Genomic DNA, 25,980 nt, shown 5'->3' on the forward strand with positions numbered 1-25,980 from the left:
AGAGGTTAGACAAGTTTTCGTCTTTTAATAATCTAGCTAATTTTGATGATTCCACGATTTCGTTAAATTCCTCCTTTAATGAATAAGTATACCACTCTTTACTGTTAGTTTGTTTCTTTATTACTTGTTTTGGAAATGCTGTGATAAAATGTGATTTGAAAATTTTATAAAATGTTTCGTATTTTTGTTCACAGTTTGCATTAAAAACTTCAAACCAGGACTCGTTTTGTAATGATATTTTGAAATTAATTAGATTTTCATCAGATAGGTTATAGTCTAAATACTTCAGAGACTCGTTTTTCCATGTTTTTTGGTTAATTTATCAAGGGTCAAAATTTGAGCATCATGATCAGATAGATATGTAACCAGTCCCTCTATTTTTAGATTAGATTTGGGAATATTTGTCAAAAAGTTGTCTATTGCAGATTCCGAGGGCCCTACTACCCTTGTGGGAAAATCAACCAGATATTGCATTCCATGTCTAACTAGAACAAAGTTTAGATCCGTGGCATTCCTATCATTTCCTAATGTGTTAATATTTATGTCACCAGCCACTATAACATATTTATTCCTAGCTAGTACAATATCTAATAGCTTACTTAGCCTGTCTAAAAAAATTGGAACTTTAGAAATTGGTGATCTGTAAACTGCAACCAACAAGAATGATTCAGTATCGGATTTAAAACAAACCATGCTGCTCTCAAACTGTTTGTCTTCATGTAAGGATAACACTTCAGGAATAACAACTGGACTCCACTTCACAGCTCCACGCGCAAAGATGGCAACACCCCCTCCCGTCGTGGTGGTGCGGCAGTAATGAGAAAGTAATTTAAATTTATTTACATGCAATCTGGATATCTCATTTTGATTTAATTTATGCTCTGTTAAAACTACTATATCGGGGTTACTTTCGTTTAAAATAATTTCTAGTGGTTCGATGCGGCTTGCTAAATGTTGAATGTTCTGATGGAATATTTTTATTTTATTGTTATTTTTATTGATAAAAATGTTTTTGGGCGGTGTTATTTTTCTTCCATCCCTAGCACGAGCGGGGAGTTTAAAGTGGAGTCCCGTGTGTTATTTTCGGATGGAAATACTACAATAGGGCTTGCACTCCCCACTTCACTGATAGAGACTTTTTCACTGATCCCTCCCCCACTGTATTCTTCTGCAGACTCCTCAGGGCTGACAGACGTTTGTTCGACATCCTGTACTGTTGTGGATGCAGGTAGTGGCGACGGTGATGCCTGTGGTTGTGACTTCTCCTGCCCTGCTGTGATGTTGGTGGTAGGTGGTGTTGAGATGTTGTACCTCCTTAGCTCCTCAGCAATATCCTTTCGTAGCTGATTCACAAACTCATTGTGTTTTAGTCCTCTTCTGAGATGTCTGGTAGCTCGCTCATCATCCACAATAACTTTGACTGAGACTTTTGTGCTGCGGTGAAACTCAAAAATATGTTTCGCAAACACGCTTGTAGGAATCTGGTCACGTATGCATTCCAGGGGAGAACAAATCAGTTCCTGCAGGTTCTTACTTTTGAAATCTGTTATGAGCTGATTATGTGCCTCCGCATAGTCTGATATACTAGGTTTTTCGCAGTATCTATTTTTAGTTATAAGACTATAAACAAGTGCCCCATTCGGAGTGTTTTGTAAAGCCAAAGCTTTGCTCACACATTGCGCTTTTGTTGGTCTACCAAACCTATTGCGGAAGATGACTGCCACTCCTTGGCTCATCTGTCTTTGGTCTCCAAAATCACCCGATATACAGTGGGCGAAAGCAACAGACGACTTGTTTTGATTTTCCGAAATAACGCTGTCCATATTTCCTTCAAGAACTTGAATTTGGCTATCGTGTATTTCAGTAGATACTACATTCGAATGGTTAACATCTTTAGTAGAACAAACAGATGCAACATGACGTGTTACTACAGGGGATGGCAATGTCTTAGATGCGTTGTTTTGTTTAGTTTTATTTTCATGTAGGAATTCATTAGTTAGCCTTATTATTTGCTTGGCTATACACTTTTTCCCCTTACTGTTCAAGTGCAGGCCATGTCGAGTGTGGTACCAGCGCTGGAGGAGATGCAGATCGAGAGTTTTAGCTTGAGGGAAATCTGCGAGCATACGTCTTATCATTAAATTTGTGTCATTTATAAACTTATTTTCAGGGCTTTCTGGTGTTAGATCGTATCTGTTAGGTATAGTAGACAGAATGAGATTTGTGTGCTCAAACTTGGGAAGAGCCTCTGTCAGATACTGACAAACTGGATTTATTGGCGCTCGAATGACTGAACTAGTGATGTCATTTGTTCCTGCTAGAATAACAATACAATCTTCCTTTGTGTAAGTTTTGAAATAGGCAGAATTCATAACTTGGTGTAGTATTGGCTTAATAGGGGCCCCTGGCTGACAGTGGTTAATAACTTGGAGAACAGTACTAGCTCCGTGTTTTGTATGTTCGATGAATGCAGCTAAGTGTCTTCCCTGGCTGTCACTTGAGATGGATAACTTGTGGGAGTCTGATCGAGGAGCTGATACGTGTTTCTTCATTGGACCGGGCCTTGTATGTTTTGTTTTGTTTACATTTTTCTTCTTAGTGGTGGTTTCTGGAAGGTCGCTATTAACAGAGACTACATTCGATTGCGGTATTTCTGCTATTACGTCCAGAACTTCAAATCGGTTTTTAGTTACTAATTTTACATTAGGTTTGGACTTTTTTGTTTTAGATATAGTCTTTTTCGAGGGGATTGTCCTCCACTTATAGCGATTTTCATTTATTTGACTTTGTGATGCTGTCGCAATGTTGCAGTTGGGGACACCATTTGGTTTTACGGCTCCAGAATACCAGTCCGCAAAAGTTGAACCAATATTTCTTTTACAAAAGTGGTCTGCAATGTACTTAGTGTTAGCCAGTACATGGATCCCACATTCAAATGTCTGTTTCTGCTGGACAATATATTTCAGGATAATATATTCTAACCTTTATATTATCCTGATTTGTGTTAAAATTGCTTGGTTGTCGAAATAATAAATACCACGAATACATTTGTTGTTTTTGACAGTTTAATGGTCTGACGAAGTTATAGTTGTGGTTAGTAAAAAAAAAAAATATTTTAACTTGCCCATTACTTATCATTAACTATGTAACATTGTAACTATGTAATTATGTAACATTGTAACTATGTAACATTGTAACGATGTAACTATGTATCATTGTAACTGTGTAACATTTATTGATATGTTATCACAAGTAAATTGTAAACTTTATGGTAGTACTACTAACATGGCGTGCATTAACACATTTTTTGGCGTGCCACCATTTTGACATTTTCAATAATTGTATCAAGATATTTTACGGGGGCCTGTTCTACCTAAACATACATACCAACTTTTTAAAATGATCGGTTGAAAAAATTCAAAGGAAAAAATGTTTATGTGAAAAACCAAAATGGTGGATATCTGGCTAACGAAGTGATTTTGGAAAAAAATGTTATTAATGATTTTTTCTTTATTTTGACCCATAGAACAATTGCCCGGAGTTTGGCTGTTAACGTATATTGTATATGATATAGTGCCGATGTTTTCAAATGTTGAAATGCTATGATCAAAAGCACCTTTACAAATATTAATATTCGCTCAGTAGTAGAGCATATTTAAAATCTCGATAGCGCATAGGCTATGTTAAAATCATTGATTTAACACATAAAAACATAGATAGTGTTGACATGTTAATAAATAGATAAGTGATATTGATACAACTATGATTAAATCCGTATATTATTTACATTTTACTGAAGTCAAGCAGTCAATTGATCGATTTACCTAATTCGTTTTCAAATTAAAATAAGATATGTTTTTAATTGGTTTATATTTGCCGATCGGATAGATTATTGATGTCGGTTTCTAATATTTTCCAAATAAATATCTTTATGTATAATTTGAGCTTTATTTAAAAATAGTACACTTAAATAACATACAAACGTATCATTGAATAATAAAAAAGTATAGTTTATCTAAGGTATAGGCTATTCTTACGTTTTTTAAGGTATAAACCCCAGGTCTTCTTAATATCTCACGTCGACCTCGTGTTTTAAGTTATCATGATAACCAATGACAAACGGTATCAGGATCCAGTACCAATCTAGCTCAAAATGTAACCAGCGACCTTCAGATTAAAAGGTGAACCTACCAGTCCTGCAGGCCAGGAAACTTGAGTAAATATTGAGAAAATTTTAGATATATTATATCCTAAGCAATTTAGAGGTGACATAGTAACGAATCACAAATACACTGATTATAAAGAAGCAGTCTACCCAATACGCTTGTAATTAATATCCAATGTAACATGCTCGCCTTCATGAAGGCTATATTACAGTGTAAGGTGTCAAAGCTGTAACCGAGATACACTGTGGTAGTAATCAATAATTATTGCAACTGTGATTAAATTTTAAGTATTTCCATATAAGAACTGATTCATCTTAAATGATTATTGATAATTTGCATCTATAGAATATATTTATAATTTTAGTAAGATATGTAAAACGTGTCGTATCCATGTTTTGTCCTAAAGAAATTAAGCTAAAAGAAAAACTATTCTAATTATACACCTTTGCCAAATGACAAAACAATAAGTAAATATTTCGCTTGTTTATTTTATTTGCATGCAAAAACTTAAAGAATACATTATTCAAACCTGGTAAAATTGATCCGTGGAATAGTTTTTCGTTACCTGAAATAGAAAGAATGATGTAAGATTATTACAACAGTTTTTCATGGAGATATTTAAGATCTTCAGTACACCTAAGAGGTTATTATTTAAAATTGAGATAAATAAACAATATACAGCGATGAGTTTATGAAAAAATCTATTGATGATTGGCCGGATTTAAACCTGGGACCTCTGGGATTGAAAACCCGTGCGTTGAAACTAGACCACCTCAACCCAAACACAATTCCTTTTTTAGCTTAATAAACTCAAAATAAAATTCATATTTATAAGAAACGGATTTTATAATGATAAACTTAACTCATTAATAAAATATTTTGATTGATTATTTATCTAAGTGATGTCAAGACCCTCTAGGCCACAAACTTAAAGTAATTCGAAGAGGTTCCGGAACCTAGCGAAGTTTGTTTGTCGGTGGAGGACCGTTTGGCTTTGTAATTTGAAAATTAAATTCACGTTTAGGATATTTTATAGTGCATATTCACTCCACTGTTTAGTCGAGTAATGGGGTGGTTTTCAAACACATTATTTGAATTGCAATTTCGGGAATAAACATTATCTAAGTAACACTTTTTAAGTGGAATTGTTAAAACGTTCACAAAGCTAAACGGTTTCATTTCAAGTTTTCTGTTAAAGTGGAATTGGAAGTTGGATAGAAAGCGGAATAACAAGTCTTTACGCCATCAATGGCTAGGTATTCAATAATATATGGATGGCTACTAAATGTTAAGTTATGCATATGCATAATGCAATATGTATAACCATATCATCTTGCTGCACACAAGTACGCTTAATGTTCAACACGCATTGTAAGGGTATTAGCTTGAAAAAGGTAAAAATACACTCTCAGGAAAACAAAATTTTGTTTGCGAACTTTAATACATAACAGCTGTCATCCAAAATTATGACTATTCTTCATCAACATGAGTGTTCTTATTCACAGCTTCATTCTTCATCAGTCTTGAAATGGCGCTGGTTTCTGCAATAACATCTCTTTTGATTTGCATAAAACGCATCTAAACCTGTAATTTAGATATAATAATAAACATTCCGAATGAACGTCGTCGAACATTACCACGTGGATTTTCGATAACTATTTCACAAGTAATAACTTTCATGGATATTTTAATTCATGCTTGATATCATTAAAATATGTACTGTAGTATGTTTATCTCCTAACAAATTGTTTCAAGTGCTGGTCCATCAACAAACTTAAGTATTTCTTCCATAAGCCTGTTGTCATTTTCATCAGGCTTGTTTATCAGAATCATTTATTTTTGTCAGATTGTAGTAGTTTTACCATTAGAAAGTGGACATTTTACTTCCGCCTTGCAAGTTTACTACAAAACCGTAGTAAATTTATCACAATATTGCAATATACTTAATATAAATAGTTAGAGTGTTTGATATTTTTTAATTTTATGTTTTTTTTTACCAGTGGCATTCTTTACATTTTGAAAGGTCGAAACCCCGGTCTTGTTACTACAGTCAATGTTACCTACCTAGCGTCGACCTTTTTGTTAGATAGCATCATTAGTTCATATCCCAATGACAAATGGCATCTGGGTCTGGAAACGATCTCGCATGGATTCGAAACGGCGACATTCAGGTTTGAATTCGAGTACTATAACCACATCGCTACCCAGACAATATAATTAAAATTATTATTGTCTGATAATATTAACATTCTCTTTATATTACTAGACTGTTAATGTATACTCCTAATATAGTAATTTTGCATAACATGGCATTTTCTGTGTTATCAAAACAGCCAACAAGCCAGATTGTAGTCATTTTAACAAACCCCTCTTGTCAATAGAATAACAAAGAGAGAGGTTTGGCTTCAAAATCGTTGACAGAGTCAAAATAAACAATTGACTCATTTGCTCCACAAGCAGTAACGTGTATGGTCAGCTATTAACTGTTCCAACCTCATTAAACGCGTTTTGTACTTTGTGTTAAAGGTTAGTTAGTGTGTAAAGACCTTAGTCAGTGTGAAGGATAATACATCAAAGTTTGATTTTTAGATTTAGTTGCCTCTACACAATGCAAGTATTTTGAACTTCTGGGGCGTTTTGATCACAATTTACGGACAGTTAAGTTGACAACCCTGCAAATGACAGAAGACAAATGCCCCTGCTTACAACCGGAAAATGCAATTGTCGCTGTAACCTATCAAGTAAATTAGTGAAGTTTGTGCTGATACACCAAAACTTATTAACTCGACTTTTCGTACCTTGTGAACCAATGGTATCAATGTAAAAACATGACGTCAATTGGGTTTTGGTTTATCAAATTTCAATTCAAAAGAGCAATCGTATAAAACTTTAAATCACTGTAGACAAAATTAAAAGAATAAACTAACCCTTAGTGTAAAAAAAGAACAGTTATTATTTCTTATTTAAGTCAAGAAACTGTATGTTTTGCTAAATGACATGACCAATGCATGTAATTGTTATTTTGGTTAAATAAATGACTTATTGACTTAAAGATAAATTAAGAATGAAACAAAATAACTTCTTGACCAGCAAAGTACGTGTTTTAAAATTACCTGGGAGAAAAAAAATAACACGTCAAATAACCATTACATTATTATATTTACACTTATGCTGTTTATTTACAAGACGCAATGTCACAAACACAACAAGATATCAAAGTTTACAAATAGTGTCTTTAAGTTGGTAGTACATGATACCTGGGTATTTTGAGGGCGATCTCGTCCAAGCTGTCCGAGGGGGTGAGTGGCGTCCTCTCGAACAGTCTGCTGGGCGCTAGGGTGAGGTTTGACCGCAACATGCCGCATCCCGTCCCGTTCTTGGTCCTCTTCCTCTTATTCTCCTCCTCCCGCCGGAGGTTGTGCAACCGGAAGAAGAACACTGACATTCTAACACAAACATTGATCCTCTTACAATGTTAAACGGGTAGTAGGGAAAAGGAAATACTAGCTCATCATTGCAAACTTTGATTGGATTCTGTCTTTGACTGTAGATAGAGGTCGAAGACAGCATTTTAGGTACATTCCCATGTTACAGTTTATTTATTTTTGTGTCTAGTCTTGGCAGTTATTTGTTTTGATTGTATTGGCAACTCTTGTATTATTTTTTAAGGTAAATGATTGATTGAAAACCCAATGACAAATATTGACATTAGGGTAAAAAAAAAAAAAATGTAGACAGTTTAGTCACACTACCCAACCTATTTGAGCTATGTGTCATGTAGAGTGTCTTGACTACTGATTTATGACATACGAAAACTTATTAACCAAGATTGAACTACGGCATGTTGGTTATGACATAATTTATGTCATATAAAAAAATAATTGAATAATAAGTGAGAAAAAATCATTTTGATATTAGTTAATTCTGTGAGTGGCAAATTATTTTAATGAAAACATGTGGCTTCATCAGATTTAAATGAATGCTTTGTTTACCATCATATTCAAACAAGTACAAATTTAAGTTTTAATTTACCGTAAGAATTTGACAAATCCTTGTATGCTACAGTATACAATGGATACGATTGATTAGTTAGCCTACAGGACGGTATACAAGATTCTTAAGATATAATAAAAAAAAACAACTTAAAAACTGACAAACCCTTTAAAATATTTGTATTTCTGCTAAAAATATTGTATTGGTGAAAGAAATGAGGGAATACATCATTTCAGTCAAAGTTTGCAATGAATGAATGCAGAATTTAAAACAAACTACTTCACATTCTGGCTTACACAATCTACAAATCTACTCACAATCTCGCAAAAGCAACATTCAAACATCATGCTACAGTAAAAAAAGAAAACAACAAAAACGTGCATTAGTTAGTCCTAGGAGTGCAACTATCAAATAACCTTACTGAAGGTGTTAAGTGTTGATTTGAAATTAACAAGAAATATATAAAATCGTATTTTGTTGTGTCACATGCTAACATGCCTCGGCCTGCGTCAAATATATCTTATACTCCATTAGGCCTAAACATTATAGTTTATAATTAAGTCAAAAAATTACATGAAATAAAAACAATTGATAATATCGTGTTATAAAATTAACAATAATGTGGGTTTGCTACAATGTAGTGAGGATTTTCAAAACACATCTCTGTACTTCCCGTCTTTTGTATGTATATTTTTAGTTAACATAGAAAAAAGCTCTTAGTTTTAATGAGTTTCAGGATATTCTATGCACTTAAGACGACATGCAATATGAAACAAGAGATACCTAATAATTTTACTCGAGTGCAAAGATATCATTCACTGGATTTTTAGAAGTGCGTACTTACATTTGTATGTGTCTCAATAAAACGCCTCAAAATAAAAACTGAATAAATTACCTAAGGAGTGAAATAAGCTATTTTAACATATTAAAAGTAGGTTTAACTACGATTTAATTGGTACCTTCTTCAAACTATAGTGATTAGAGTTGTTTGCAAATAATATGTTTTAGTATTGATTTTCTAACACTGGTTTTGCAACGCAGTTTGTTCTATCAAAATGAGTGAAATGTATATAAAAACTCACTTTTTCTTACAAGGGATATACGGTATATTATTATGTTGCAGGAGTAAAAGGGTATATTAAATTCAAAACTAAAGAAATTGTTGAACACTCTCAATTAATCGGTAATTTAAAAAATGATATTTAAAATAAAGAAAAACTACAGAACATTTACCTACGAAAACAAGTAGGCCTAGTATAACTGAGCTTATATTGGTGGTCTTGACATATTGAATTATAATAGCATTTATTTATTATCTAATTATATAATTCCGATTAATAAAAAAATTTAAGTGCAGAATTTATTCTAACCTCCATGACGGTGATTGCAGCTTTCGACGACTTCGCCGTACTGTGACAGAGAGGATCAAATTCGCGATTGCCCAGTCAAGTTAAAATGAGAAGCACGTATACTATTTAACAGTCTCTTGGACAGGTGTCGTCACGTTCTGGCTGTTAAATTATCAATCACCGTCCCTGACCTATCCAACCGGTTGCGTCACGAATGGAACTGTTATTTAACCATGCTGAAAAAGTAACAATTATATGTGACATAAAAGTAACAGTTACTTGTTACATAAATGTAACCGCTACATATGACGTAGATGTTACAGTTATATGTGACAGAATTGTACCAGTTAAATGTGACAGAATTGTAACAGTTACATGTGACATAAATGTAACAGTTACATGTGATAGAAATGTAACAGTTACTTGTGATAGAAATGTAACAGTTACTTGTGACATAAATGTAACAGTAACAGCTTGTATCTCGGTGTATTGTCATTGTGACAGTAGGCTAGAGTTTATTGTTGTATGGTTTTAGAGAATTTCGTTTTCCGATCGAAAGATGGATATTTATAATCTGTTCCTGACAAATCTAAATTTTTTGGGGTTTTAGACGGATTGGATTTGGACTACACCTTAAGGTGAGTATCATATACGTAATCCAAACGTTATTAGCGATTGGTAGAATTTCATTCTAGGCAGCTAGGACAGAAATCTGGTGCCTCACCCCTTGACCAGCCACACAATACTTAGTGAAAGAGGTTTTGAAGGTTTGACACGGTACATTACTGTGTAAGTGAGTTGGTGTAATTGGGTGATTGGTTATATGACTTATTGACGTTTTTGTTCCTACCTGAAGATGGACTTTTAAGTCTGAAACTATAGTAGTAAACTACTGAAGGAGGATCACTTGACGAAGCCAGGTAACATAAACCATTTGGCTATTTAAGTAAGTTTGAAGAATCATTGTTTCAAGCACCGATTGGCCAATTAATCTCAGTAAGATCTTTCTCCAAAGATTTTCTCCAAAAACTGCTTAGACCCAACATCATGCTTAAGAAGTGTTGAAAGACAGGGTGGCTATGTTTTTCTTGTGTCGTTATCTCGTAACTTCTTTAGGTTAAAATCAATGATATGAAACAAAATCTAGTAAACACGAAGTTTAGAGGAGTGTTAGAGGATAACAAAAAATACCAAAAATATACTAGTTACATTGAGTTTAAGTATCTATTTGCAAATCTCCAGTAGTGCACAAACTGTAATATTTATCGTCAAAGATTGATAAATGAAGACAATTTTAACGTAGAACTAATTTTGTGTTAAATTATTTAAAACTATTCACGTATAAACAGAGATAAGTATTTGAATACCGCAGGTTGAAAAAATCATTTAGTTTTCATTGTGAATGCTTACTGAAGTGAAAGACCTGATTTGGGGGCACTGAAAAACAATGCATTTAGTTTAGACTCTAAGGGGGGAAAAGCGGAGCCGATAATTTAAAAAAGCGCTTGGTAATATTTTTGTCAGAAATCGACACATATTTAGGAAGGATTTGTCAAAAATATTTCTTATACCAACTTGCTAATACATGACAACATTTTATGAATTTATATTAATTAATGTGTTTTGGCATTTTTTATTTTAAATCTCAAGACTCTTTCACATAATGAAAACTATGAAATGTGTAATCATTACTATTGTCAATAAACATGATTTGAATAACTGCTTCAAATCTAAGTAATCTCTTGAGCTTTATACGTTTTTAAACTTATAAAACCATCCATAAAAAAAAAAAAATATGACGTGAAAATACACGAATGACAAAACACAGCAACAGTTGACATTTTAGCATTGTTCTTAAAACGCATAGCATTAGATGTAAAGTTTACGATACCGGCTGAAAATTTTTAATGTAGTATTTTCAAACCTAATAATTCTTGGATGTCTTCAGTTCGTTTCAAATAAATTTAGAACAATCACCAATCTCAACATAATATAAATGTTACGTATTGAATCAGGATAAACATGATACAAATTTTCTTTTGATTTACAATCTGATGGTAACTGGCAGTATTTGAACCCAACCCTGGTCCCAGGGGTATAATTCCCTCTAAACCAACCACCAGAATATCCACAATATCTATTATAATCCTATCTTATAATAGGCCTTCACAAAACCTTGACAAAACTTCTTGAACTATTGCACCTTTAGTAACTGGACTGTGATTTTCATAACCACATGTATAACCTGAATTTAGTAGGAATTAATTTGGTATTTCGATACCATTTATATTTTAATAGCATTATTGTTAAAATACAATCCGTTTTAGTGTAGCTTGTCACAATTTATTGATTTCATAAAAGTTATTTTATAAAGAAAGTTTGAATCAAGCCTAACAATGTTGCTCCTAAAATGTAATAGATTTCCTTCGATCTCAAAAAATAAATTAGGGGAAATACAGTTACGTCCGCTTCAGGAACCTTGTTTTCTTAGAATTTGCTTTCAAGATTTAGTCGAGTACTGCAAATAAATGTTGAAATATATCATTGAAAAAAAAAAAAACACTGTTAAGCAAATAATTCAATTTTATATAAGCGTGAAAATATTTAAGATTGAAACGTAGCGTTTCGACGTTCAGTAATCAATTATTGAACCGTACCCAGTTTATGTTTAACCAAGCACATGTCTTTCATGGAACAGTAATTTGACTTGACAAACACTGTTTTTGTGGATACTAATAGCGAATTGATTTCCCAATTAATTAGTTTTTAATTCCATAAGAACATTATTTACAAAAGTATTAAGTTTAGGATATGTACGAACTTCTCAATTATACCCTACAAGAATTGTTGCAATATTAGTTTTTGGTAAGTGCAATGCTGTTAGTGTAGTTTTGAAAGTAATTAAGAGATAATTGGAAACTATTAGTAGAGAGTAAAATGGCTTTTGCTTTCAGATTGTAAACGTAAATATTTTGTATCTTTCCTCATTCAATGTCATTTATATTAAATCTATTTAACCTGTCTTATAGTGAGCAATCCACACAGCCAATGCAATTGAGTCGGCTAGGGTATCAACTATTTGCTCATGACATAATAGTAACCATTGACTAACTTATGGAATGAAAAAAATATTTTAAATGTCCATAAAAAGTATGAATTTATAATTGGTTAAATTCATCGACACAAATTTGGGTACGTATTTCAAGCTAAAAATTAATTCAAGGGGAGTTTTGAATGCAAAAACTAAACTAAAAGGGGGAAAAAGTATGGTTGGACATTGCCGAAATATTTATTTTTTCATACAAATACTTAGAAGATTTATCTTAAAGTAATTCCATCTAATATTTAATAAATCCAGAAGTAGGAATAAGTGTCCTACACTTTTATATTGTAAGGAAAACTTATCAAAAAGTAAATTCATCTCATTCCTAAAGATTTGCGATTGTATCACACGTCGAGTCCGGCGCTTCATCATCAGTTTAGTCACATTGTCGTCGGCTGGCCCTCAGTCAGTCAGTAGTGTCAGGCCTTGACGTGTTGTGACACTTGCACGACCATCGTGTGTCAGACAGCCGACATCGTGCGTCAGATAACACCGGTTCACACTGGTCATTGTTGGATCTGTGCCGCCTCCGACACGACTTGCAAGATGAGTTTAAACTGATGAATGTAGTTTCGACAGTTGTGTTGAAGGATGTATTTCAATGTCAGTCGACTGTTGGATGGTCTTTGAATTTGGTTTTGGGATAGGTCAAACTTTTATTAGTAAGGATCTTACAGACTATAGGAATCAATATATTGTCTGTGAATGCACCTAATCTGTCATGCGTTGCTGTATGCAAGGGTTTTCTGCTTCTTATAGGCAGAAAAGTGATGAATGCAATTTTAACGGTTGGTTATAGAATTGAGTTTATCATAAATAATGCCCTCATTGAAAGAGTTCTTCAGTAAAAACTGGTTTTCAAGGCAACTCAAGTCATAAACAATACAATTACATAAAATAATTACAAACTGTAAAAGAAGTGGTAAATGAAACTAAACTAGCTTAATGTGGCCTTAAAATGATTACCTGTTAGACTTTGAATGTTACTTGGTAGGGTATTGTATGTCAGGGGTCCATCACTAATATAAGTTTTGTCCTGTATCGGTTTGTCCCAGCTTTACATTTTGTGTTATTGAATATGGCAGTGGTATTTTTTTATGGAAGATCACAAAAGCGTTTGAGAAAAATTGCCTAAATCAATGAATTTTTCGTCAACTGACGGGAATTGAACTTGCACTTATTTTGCACTAAGAGCAGTTGATGGCATGCTAGGTCCAGCAATACACTTGACTTGGTCTACCACTAATGGCTTGACAAGCTATAGCAAATCAAATAAACCAAAGCCCTTTGTTGATATACAAACTGAAAAGAAAAGTTCAGTAAGGATAGGCCTGCAAGCAAAAGAAAAAAAGCAAAACCTTTGGAAAAAGATATATTTTTTAAAGATGTCAACCAGTACAAATAGGTTTGAATTTATAGTTGCAACATTATTTATGAACTATTCATTCACATACATTATCATAATCATATCATAAAAAACTAATAGATATTATAATTACTGATGGAAAATAAATAAACAACAATCCTTACCAATCTCACCCAACCAGTGAAGCTATTACTAATCAGTATTCATATTTTTTTTTAAAGGGAAACCGTGAATTGCATTCGCCCAATTGCAATAAATAATCTACTGGGTATCGGGAGGAGTATCTGATGATTACAAATGAATATGTTAATATGAATTTTCAAACGAAAAAGAGAACTGGTTACTGGTTAAAATAGTAGTGCACACTGTGAGAAGAATCTGCCAGTTTGTAGGAAATTTTTTAATTTGACACTCTTGGATGAAATGAAGATGAAAAAAAAATTAAAAATATAAAAAAACAGAAGTTCAAAACAGAACCTGTTGAAACGTATCTCGTGACAACTTAATGAACTTCTTAACGACCCTTTTGAAATGAAGATTTGAATGTCCTTTTGGCATTTGATACTGATAAAAGATTATTGTAATATTGTTAAAGAAATGCAAAACTCTTCTAGTTGTAAATAACCTCAAGATAATATTACACAAATGTTTCAAAGTTCTTTAACATTATTTTACATATTTATTATGTAAAATTTGCTTAGACTATTACAAATTAACAAATAACATACAAATACTCAGTTAATGAAAATCAGTTCATGACATAATGTCATCCATCAGTGTGCCCTTGATGATTTTTATTTAAATTTATTATATTTGGGTGATTTTCGTTCAGAAGTTATCGTTGTGCTTGAAACTCATGAAAATCATGTTGTCTGGAAATCTATTTCTTTTGTACAATGTTTAATCAAAAGTATTTCATATTGTTAACTTATACGTGTCGATAGTTAGGTAAACTTTCAATAATGTACAACTTCTTAAAACATAGATATTTGTGGTTCTAACCATTTTCCTCGACCTAAATTGTAAAATGAAGATGTGTTGAAAAAAGGTTCTTTTAAAACCTAGAAGTTTTATGTTTAAAAGACATTTACAAATTATAATTTTTTTCGTTTACGTTATATTAATGTTAACACGTATCAAAACTAGTAGTAAACAGTAAGCTAATGTAAAGAAGTAACACATTAGAATATTGGTATTTTGTAAGTTGGTGGAGAATGTTAATAATTCAAGAAGGAGATTTCAGTAACTTTACTCACGGGAATTATAAACATTCGTTGAGCTGTAAACACCACTGGATGTTTAGACTTTGGTTATAGATCTTGATTGGACGAAAAAGCAAATAAATACCATCTATAGAAACTCTTAGCTACAAGAGAAAGTATGGTTACAGTACTTTTTATACATATTATCACGAAACATTTAAGTGGGCTATGGGAAACTCGATTGTACAAAGTTCACGATTTTGACTTTTTTTTTTAAAGAGGTTGGCGGCCTCTTTTAACCTTGCATTTGCCCGTCCACATAGACTAAGCGCCCGTGCGTGGATCGTTTACAGCAAAGCAAGGAGTGAGCCGGTACAGTACAAAGGTGAACTGTACTGATAAAATGTTATCGGCAGTGACCAGGATCCGAACCCACGACATCGCTGCCTTGGGCCCGAAGTCCGCGACGCTACCGACTGAGCCACCGACTCACTAACTCACTTTGTTATGCCATGATCCTCCATTTTTTAGTATTTATAAATAATTTAATAACTTAAAGCCATTCAGTAATTTTTAATAACTATGATTAACCTTAAAGTTTTTTTTTTTTTTTTTTTTTGAAGTTTCCAAAAACACTTTTAATTTAACTCTATAAAATGTCAGTTATTAAAATCATTAATGTGGTATTTTATGAGAACGCGCCTTAAATAATAATATACATGTCATATAATTTTAAACACTTTTATATACAAATTTAATGACACTTTGATTGAAAAGTAAGGAGGTAAAGAAACATTGTTTTGGCTAATGTTAAATCATCAACATTTAATCATTAATACATCTATTACATACTACTAATTTATTGACACCCCATATTAAACAAATACAGGCTTAAAGCTTTTAGTGACGTTTTTCAGGATACTCCAAGTAAAACTCGTAATTATCATCACGCGGATACAAAAGTTCATCCTTGATCCGACATTAATTTAATGTAATCACCAGACTTAATATGAATTTTACATGCCTAAATTTTTACTTATATTATTAAATTACGTTTTATAATAAATATTTCGTAAAACGCTGCAGAATTTTGTAAGTTTTAGCCAATATTTAAAACAGTGCTTGTGTTGTTCTGTAGATGTCTAGCTTGTACAGTTTCAAAACATAAATATTTTCAACTTTTTTAGTACTATGAAAAAATCTTTAGATGCCCATCACGATTATAAATTTGAATTATACATGCAATTTTGCGTTATTCGAATAATTGTTAAACGTATTGGCTTTCTTAGAGGTAACTCAGGAAAAACTGTTATCGGAAACCTATCCTAACATAAACATTCTTGGATTTTTAACTTTTGTTTTAAGGAATCTATGTACACAGAAATACAAAATGGCGAAGTAAAATTTTTAACAAAATAAGATCAATTTTTATAAAATATCTGGAAAAAAACAAACAAAACAACTTAGGTATTTGTTTTTTTAATTTTATTCGTCTATCCAAAGTTTTTAATTGCAATCATCATACTGGTTAAGATGTATTTTCATAACATTTTTCTTGTTTCGAGACACATTCCGTATTCTTTTTTTATTTTATAGTACCTAATACAGTACTGAGCGCTGTACATAGGTGGGCAACAGGGAAGGTTAAAGATTCAAACGTCGGTTCCCTCTAACTCTACCCTTGGGACGCTTAACCTGTGTGATTTACATGTAAGAGTGCTTCACTGTCTGTTCTCTTGTTTTCATTCTAGAAACACCTTAGTAAAAGGCAGTAATAGTAGTATGTTATTTAATGCTATATTAGAATTTACTTTTTTTATTATTGTTGCCAATATTATCATTGTTGCATAGTAGAGCCATATTTGCTACCTCTGATTGTCAAATGATAGTAGCGTGGGGGTTTTATATGAAAACACCGAGATTTAATCTCTATAACCAGCAATTTCGATTTGTTACGAACTGGTCTTTACGAAACTCCTATAAATTATACAAGCTTACTTATGGTGTAAATATTGATGTGTGTTTAAGGAAGAAACATCTCTGTGTACGGCAATATCTTTCATAAGGGAAACACATTCGACGATTACTTTTTTGTATGTTTAGCTCTAACGAGAAAAAAACCCATAAAACTGTTACAGCTGAGTAAAATTAATTGTTCTGTTACAGAATTGTGATAGTAATAATCACTTACATCTGATTATTTTAATCAGTTTATCCTATGTCACTGAAAGCATTTGTAAACAATATGTTTAAGTATGCGTACGAACACACCGTGTGTATGCTATAAGTCGCTCTATAATTGTATACAAGTTGAAGTGATCCCAAAAAAGGTAAGACGTTATCATAAACATTGGAATTTAAATAAACTGATAATATAACAAAATATATCGCTTAAATATTAACAAATAATTAATAAACAGACGCTGTAATGTTGTAATGATAAAACTTTTATGGGTTGTATGTGTCCCCACTCGTTAATATCTTGCTAAAAATGTAAGAGAGTATAAGTTGTATCACGTAAATTAGTCTATACTAATTGACATTTTATTTAAATAAGAACTTAACGTGGAACGTTATCTGATAATATAAATAATTATAGAGTATTATAACAATAGTTCAGTATTTATAATATATTTGATTTGGAAAGAGTTACTCAGTTATAAAAACTGTTTATTGTACAGGTAATACTATATGTAATAAAATAATTTTGATCACGAAATTAATACGGATTATTATGCATACGTTACTTTAATTACCTTGATGACGTAAACAAAATACCTATTCTGTGATGTTTTACGCTGATTAAAGAACTAATCCTGATTTTTGCGTTTTATGCACCAAGCATTTATTTAGTTACGGGTATCATGTTAAACCAAGTTCAATTATTTGATACGTAATCCAGAGCCTAGGTTGTATTAGTTGTGCTCGATGGAAAAGCGGATTACTAGAGTAGCTAAATAATGCGGATTAATTAAAAAAATATTGGATATGGTGATTATGAACATTAACATTTCAAGTAATATTATTCATCAAATGATTACATGACTGCGTATTCTTTTCGTAAATTCATAACAATAAAACACTTGTTGAGTGAAATACATTGATATCCATGTTGAAGGTTCGTTAAGAAGTTAAAACTTTCCCTACACGTGTTTTTAGTTATTGTTTCTTTGAAATCATTTAGTTTCCTAAAGAAAACTCTCTGCTGGACTATAGTTAAAGGGACGGATGAGGTTAAAGGAACTCCAAAAATAATTTAATTCGCGTCGAAATAACAATCACGGCTCTAAACACATCAAAAACCATAAGTTAAAGAGGGTTTATTTTTACATTGTCGAACAGTTTTTATTCTTGGTCTTGGAAGCGAGAAACAGGCAAATCTACCCTAACCCCTAGAGTCTTATTTTTCTAACCCTCAATCTATGCTTGTGAACTCTACCTTGCATACCTTACACTTTTTATACACATAAATGTTTTCTTCAACATAAAAGTAGTAGACCAACTGTAATGTAAATATCCACAGAGAAAGAAACACTCAAACAATTTTAAACTGCATGGTAAAATATTCATATAAAAAACTGAGTAAATGCCATGACTCAAATCATAGTTTTTGTTAATTGATTACCTATGATGAACTTGGAAAGGAAAGTCTATTCTCTTTTAGTCTAAACAAAGTGAAATTAAATCGCCAAGAGATAGTAAATATTTTTAAAGCCTCAATTGAGGTTTTAAATAAGATATTTACGTCAAAATATCACCCGTAGCTAAAGGGGAATGGCCAAGATTGCATCTTTAGATGTTAACGAGATTTCATTGGATGTTTGCCAAATTACAAAAACTAAATTAACTCTGATGTAAATTACTTTATTCTCGAAGATATTCCGGATGTAATTAGGTTTACCATTAATGAATAGAGAAAATGTCAAACAAATCGGTTAGTTATACTTGTTGAAATAGTCATGAATGCATTTTTTTTACAAACGAAACTAGTTTTTTTTACGTCAAAATATCACCCGTAGCTAAAGGGGAATGGCCAAGATTGCATCTTTAGAAGTTGACGAGTTTTCATTGGATGTTTGCCAAATTACAAAATAGTATATTACGTTACTAGTCCTGAAAATAAGTGTTTACCGGACGAGTGTGGTCGTTCCCGTGCGAGACGAAGTCGAGTACGGGATTACCATACGAGTCCGGTACACACATTTTGGACGAGTTACGTACGATAGTTTACGCCATACTACTTAATCCGTACAAATCCTTATATATTTCCACCAACTAAAGGACTAATAAACACTAGTCATAACCTCTGAGAGAGGTTATGTTTTTGTTTATAACCACTAATTGCCACAAAAATACAGTATAATCAGCTGATGGGTGTCCGGTAAAACTCATTACAGTACAGTAGTACACATTTGATTAAGCTGGTGGCAAACAGCTGTTTTCTGGACTAAATCCTTGCGTGGAAAGTTCATCAAAATAATGTAGTGTGGCGTAAAATAAATTAACTCTGATGTAAATTACTTCATTCTCGAAGATATTCCGGTTGTTATTAGGTTTACCATTAATGAATAGAGAAAATGTCAAACAAATCGGTTAGTTATACTTGTTGAAATAGTCATGAATGAATTTTTTTTATTTAAGTTATAATGACGTTATCAGTATATATGTTATAAATTATTATTATTTGTATGGAATTGATTATAGAATCTTTCTCCAGACACAATCAATGGTTTTTATGTTAATAGGAGTTATTAGTTCTATAAATAGGGTTTAATTTAAGGATACACTTGTAAAGGATCCTTTACAAGTGTATCCTTAAATTAAACCCTATTTATAGAACTAATAACTCCTATTAACATAAAAACCATTGATTGTGTCTGGAGAAAGATTCTATAATCAATTCCATACATTTATTTAAGAGAACCCAACAGATGACAAAGGAAACATAAGGATAACCTGATTCTTTACTTGATAAAAGGTTTTGATATTATTGAAATATCTTTTATGAAACAATGAATAAATCTTCTTGTTCAAAGGTTACTTATTGCAAGATGTTTAACGTTTAGGTTTTCAATTGCAGAGCTCTTTGTCATAAACTTGTAATGGGATAAGTTCCCATTTTAAACTTACCTCCTCCAAGTGTTTGATAATGTGTTTAATATTTTCCTTTTAAATTACAAGAGAACACCAGTATTTGATGATCTTTTAACAGCCTTTTTGAGAGAAAATTAATGTTGAAAAATGGCTATTACGTTATGTTTTAATATATTATTATTGTTATCCAAACGTAATAATATTTTTATGTAGTACGGATTATTAATAAATTATAATAAATCTAAGACAGTTTTGAAAGGTTAAGGCCTAAATATTAGGGGGATTAAACAAGCTCATAAAAAATAGCTCTTGCATTTTACATAGGTACGATGAATGTTGAAATAACCTAATGAATTCAAGTAAGTTAAACTAGTTGTTTTTAAGATTTTACGTTTAGTCTATAAGGAATCATTTCGGTACAAGCCATTATATGAAACCATAATGTTTTTAAAGAATGAGAGATTATTCAACGACTCTTACAGCTTCTATAAAACATTTTAAATTTCATGCAATACAATTTTGTATTTTCTACAATAAAAAGGAAGTGGAATCAATGCTGGTGGGAAATATCATATTTTCCACCAAAAGAAAAAGAGGTGAATGATTATTTGATGATTTAGTTTTTTGAGTTGTACAATAACAAAATGTGAACAGGGTTGGTATTAAAAGTCGGTGGACGATTTAATTCAAGTACCTACCTATAACTTGAATAAAGTTTCTAGACCAAGCAAAATATCCAACGAGGGGAACACCCGTTCCTGAGACCGTAATATAATAACATAAGCTTTTAGCGGACGTCTAGTGCTTTTAACAGACGTTTTAGTGCATGTAGAACATAAGTATTACACTAGCAAAATTAAAATGTAGTAATTTCATGGCAGTATAATTGTACCTCAAGATGCTAGTAATATTTATTAGCACCATTAAATGGAATTGGCTTAGGCAAACATTGTATTTTACATAAAAACTTTGTTGCATTTGTGATCACATGTAATTGCAGTATTTGTCTAGGAAGAGTAATAAGTCAATAAGTCATTTATTGGGCCAAATTGTCAATACTTGCATTAGCCAAGTAAGAATGTGATAAGACAGTTAGTTGTCAATTAATCATATTTTTGTGAATAAAGTTTTCAAATCAAACTTGCTCTCGCCACAGACATTTCTTATACTGTTATTCATATAGATGGGCCTACAGCTTAAGTTTGGTTTCATACCATCGAGTTGTTCTGAAACATAATAATAATGATACAATTACCCAATAATAGGGTCTAATATGTACATGACCATACGGAACATGTACCATTGTCGCATTTCTGGGCAAAAGATTATAAATGTTATAGCGGATAATAATTTTCAAATATGAAGACTAATTGACACGTATAGAAAAGTAACTTTAACAGTAAATGTTACAAACAATAAAATGGTTAAATTATACTCGTAAATTGTATTTTAAAGTATCATTTACGAAACTGTATTTTTATATGTATGAATCATATATTTTTGTATTTAAAATTATTTTTTTAATATTTTGGGGACGGTTAATCATTTCTTTGACGACACATACTTCATTCATACTTATTTTTGACATTTCCCTTTAAAATAAGATGAGTTCTAATGGGTTGTCAATAAATTCCCAGCAGTTTTAAATTATTGATGATATATTTTTCTTGTGCAGAGGAGGTGATTTTGATCACTAATTAAGGGCATATCAGTCTAATGACCAAATGGAACTGATCATTAGTGCTTCTGACATTGCGGTGAGACAGATTATAATTTGATCCGTGTAAAATGAAAATAAACAATAAAAAAAAAACTATCTAGACCATTTTCGTAATAATGTCAGAACCCCCCCCCCCCCAGAAATGATCTACAAAATGTTTAATTCGTTGATTTTAACATGTAAATTCTTTCATTCGTGCCTTTAGTAAAGAATGTCTTTTTTTTATGACACCAAAGTATCTGTAGTGCCGAGAACCCGATAGGTACTTCGTTTTATAAAGTAAACGTATTGTAAAGTAACGTCTGATTTTATTTGACCTTTCCCCAATATTCCCATCGCCTTATGAAGACATTTTCATATCGACTCAATTATATCTGACCTCGTTTCCATAAATGAACTCTTCCTTCATCATCCCACCACTGTTACTTTAATTCCCTAATTAAATCTACGGAACTACTACAGGAAGATATAAGGAAATGTTTACTACTAAGCGTTTTTACTTAATTCTTACTTCACTTGTACCATGGAAATCGGAATGGTTATTGAATAAATACATACCCTACGTTGCATTTCATAGGGTAAAGCATATACTTATAGGTTAAGCACGTGGGAATTTATGTTTTAATAACACTTTGTCAGATTGTCACATTTATATTTGTGATAACAGTACCAAGATAAGATTTAATTTAAATTCCCCAAAAAGTTTGGGTTTTTCAAAGAATTGTTTGATCATGGCTAAGAATAATTATATTCTCATAATTTCCTTGAAAGTGTTTTTTTTTTTTTTTACTTAAACCCCATTTTTTACCTGTAACTCTATTTTCAAAACCGCCTGTTAAAACCTACCTGTAAAAACTACCGACTAGTTTTGAGCTAATTGCCCCCCATATAAACGTCCTGAACAAATTAACCCATAACCGCAATAATAACAATTCAATAAGACACGGTCCATAAAACTACAATAAAACCATCTTAATGGACAGTCAAGACAGCGTTGAGTCTGCTAAGGATTTTTATACGATAATTGTCCTCCAGTAGGAACAATCCCTTCCACCTAATCTGGCAGTTATTGAACTTCTTTCGTGTAATTTACAGATGTCGATGCCATAGAGCTGTTATAGCTTAGGCATAGTCTTGTTTACTTTAAGTCCACTGGTATGGTTGAATCGTTAAGGAAATTTCTTCTCATACACGTTTAACCTGGATGTTAGCGAGCTTTGACAATAATTTAACTTGTAATTATTATAATTTTATGTTTTGAGAGTGAGGGATGGCTAACAACTAATCGAAACCCAAATATTTAGAATTAAATGATCAAACATGAGTTTTTTGAGTACTGTAACAACAACAAAGAACAAGACAACTAAAATAACTGTTGTGTTTTTGTTGTTAGAACAAGACAAATCAAATATGTCCAGAATCACAACTCATTGAATGATAGACCATCGACAGATCAAGTAAACAACAATCACTGATATGATTAAAAATATGATCTAAGAGAGGAATAATATTAATATTTACTTAAAAATTTAAAAAACTAAGAATGTGGTTTTTGTACATGGTTTGAAATATAATAGTACTATAGTACTATACTGAGCGTTAAGGCCTGCCCATTTGACATAAGTTTTACTACAAATGCAACTATTTCAGAGAGAGTTACAAATCTGTTGTTGCACAAGTAAATGTGATAAAATCCTTAGACAAGAAAGTATATAAGATATTAAAATAGCTGCTATTTAATCTCCAAACCTTTTTTTTAATATGAAAATTTGTGTGTTTCACTTAAAAAATGCATAACCCATCCTAAGCATACATAAACTTAGAAAAACCGAAATGAATTCGAGGTCCTGCGGGATTTAGTTGAATGAGGGTAAATCAGGAAGCGTCGGATCTCCCCCAGGACTTGATACTCCAGGTTGAGGTGTTTTTTCTAGATGTATTTGTATGAGATGTGCAAAACAAAATAAATTTTCGTATAATCGTGTTCATACATTATTTATTTGTACTTATTTAAAAATTGTTAGCCAAAAATCCAAAGCCAGTCTTTAAGTTATTTATTCTCAACTTTTGGGAGGTTTTGCAAAACTTTTAGTAGTTATTTAACTTGCACCAATTTTTACATGCAGAGAAGAACTGAGCAAATCAAAATAGGGTAATATTTTCAATAAGTGCCTGAAAAGCACTGTTGGAACAAACTGTAACAATACATTATGGTGTAACTTATAATAAAATTCTGAGAGGTACAAATGATGGCATTATTGTTTTACCTGTATATCGTTCTGAACACAAAGTTAAGAAGTAAGCTAGGTAAAATCTGTTGCTTATTTGAAAATTGTAATAAAGTTTCAAAATTTTTCCGACATCAAAATTTATGAAATATTAATATTTTTTATATTTATGAAAAACATGATATAGAAAAGGTACATTAGGAAGTAAGATGTAGATCTGTACAAACAATATAAAAAACCATTTATTTTGATTTGTCTGAAAGTTACTATGTTAAAATCCCCCCATTGAGTCTGTAAATCATCCATTTAAATGTATTTAAATGTCTTATCTATTTGGGGACTTACATCTTGACAAAAATAGTAAAAACATTAGAGTAAAAAACACATTTTTGATTAAAATAAGTAAAATGTAATTAAAAATATATATTCACGAAGGTATTGAGAGGCGTACTCGCTGATGAACTTTGATTGAACCAATTAAAACACAAAGAGAGTGTGAGGTTCAATTTGCTGTGCTAATGATTTCACCGTGTAGGAAATCCAACTCCGACCTGCACGGAAGGTAATCAATGTCTAACACAGTCTATCCGACGCAGGATCATTGGTTATGACTTAGTAGAGAGGTTTAATTCTTAAAAGAATAAAGTATTAAAAATGTATAGTTTTGTATCTAAAAAGAATGACTTGTCAGAACACCACTTGCACTTACTTCCCACTATCCACTATGACTTGTTATGGTTAATATATTGCCATAGTTAACACATTGGAGACGCCGTCATTTCGAGCTTTTATAAACTGAGTTCAAGTCAGCAATTGAGGTAGTTTGATAAAAGAATTATTTTAATACTGTGTATACATTCAAACATTGTATTTCAAGGTTTTAGTGTCTATCGTGTGTGTTTGGGTTTTAAGGCTGTTAAATGTTTATGCAAGCGTACAGCAGGTCCTGTATTATTTCTAGGTTAAAGGAAATTAATTTGCAGCATAAGCAAAACACTTTACATTTAAATAGAAACCTACTGCGAAATACACAATTGATGAATTTTGAAGTATTTAAACGATATTTAAATTTTGTTTAGAGCAAAAACAGATATCCACATACTCCGTGGTATACCTTAAATGCCCAATAAATTTAATGTAAATCACAAAACCAGGTATTAGGATTCCACGTTTCCTGCATTCTTTATACGTAGGAAATGTATTTGATAAAACTTGAAACCCTAAAAGAATATTTAACCCAAGGTACAATTTATTTTATAAACCATCCCACGAACTTGGTAAGCAGTACATAACTTCGATCAACCCTGTAACAGGATATCACTGAAGGATGTTGACCTTTGACTAATGGCTTCCTGTATCACCTCCGGGACACGCTGTCTCAGAATTTTTTTCTCCTAAGACGCTAGGCACGAACCAGGGATTGTTTTTCACATTCAGGCTAGACCTAGGGGTTGCAACTTTATCACTTAGATAAAATCCATTGGTGATTTGGTGGGTTTTGAACCTGGGACCTCTTGTACTGAAGTCCCGTGCTCTAACCACTATACCAGCTTACTCCCCACTGTCTCTGACATTAGTGGATTGAAAGTCACACAAGAAGTAATCAGATATCTCTTACCTAGTCACATAAGTCTGCGACCTTTCGAAGTAGAACTGAATCTACCTGGCTTTGGTGTGTCATGAAGTGGAAAACAATTAATTGTAAAATATCTCAATGCAAGATTTAGCATGTCGTACATGCTATCGATATTTTCGATTA

The 25,980-nt window shown here is 32.1% G+C and overlaps 1 protein-coding gene across 1 annotated transcript in view; it reads right to left on the reverse strand.

Annotated features, from left to right (window-relative positions):
• LOC128995917 (potassium channel subfamily T member 2-like) overlaps nt 1-25,980 on the reverse strand; it is a 298,476-nt gene that overhangs the window by 168,396 nt on the left and 104,100 nt on the right. Inside the window, exon 2 of the mRNA XM_054420965.1 lies at nt 7,424-7,612. Coding sequence (XP_054276940.1) covers nt 7,424-7,611 — 188 coding nt within the window. The 5' untranslated portion in view covers nt 7,612. The remainder of the gene's footprint in view (nt 1-7,423; nt 7,613-25,980) is intronic.

The sequence above is a fragment of the Macrosteles quadrilineatus genome, unplaced genomic scaffold, assembly GCF_028750875.1.
Source record: "Macrosteles quadrilineatus isolate MER2022 unplaced genomic scaffold, UCM_ALF_1.0 Scaffold_5__1_contigs__length_97177068, whole genome shotgun sequence".
Taxonomy (NCBI): Eukaryota; Metazoa; Arthropoda; class Insecta; order Hemiptera; family Cicadellidae; genus Macrosteles; species Macrosteles quadrilineatus.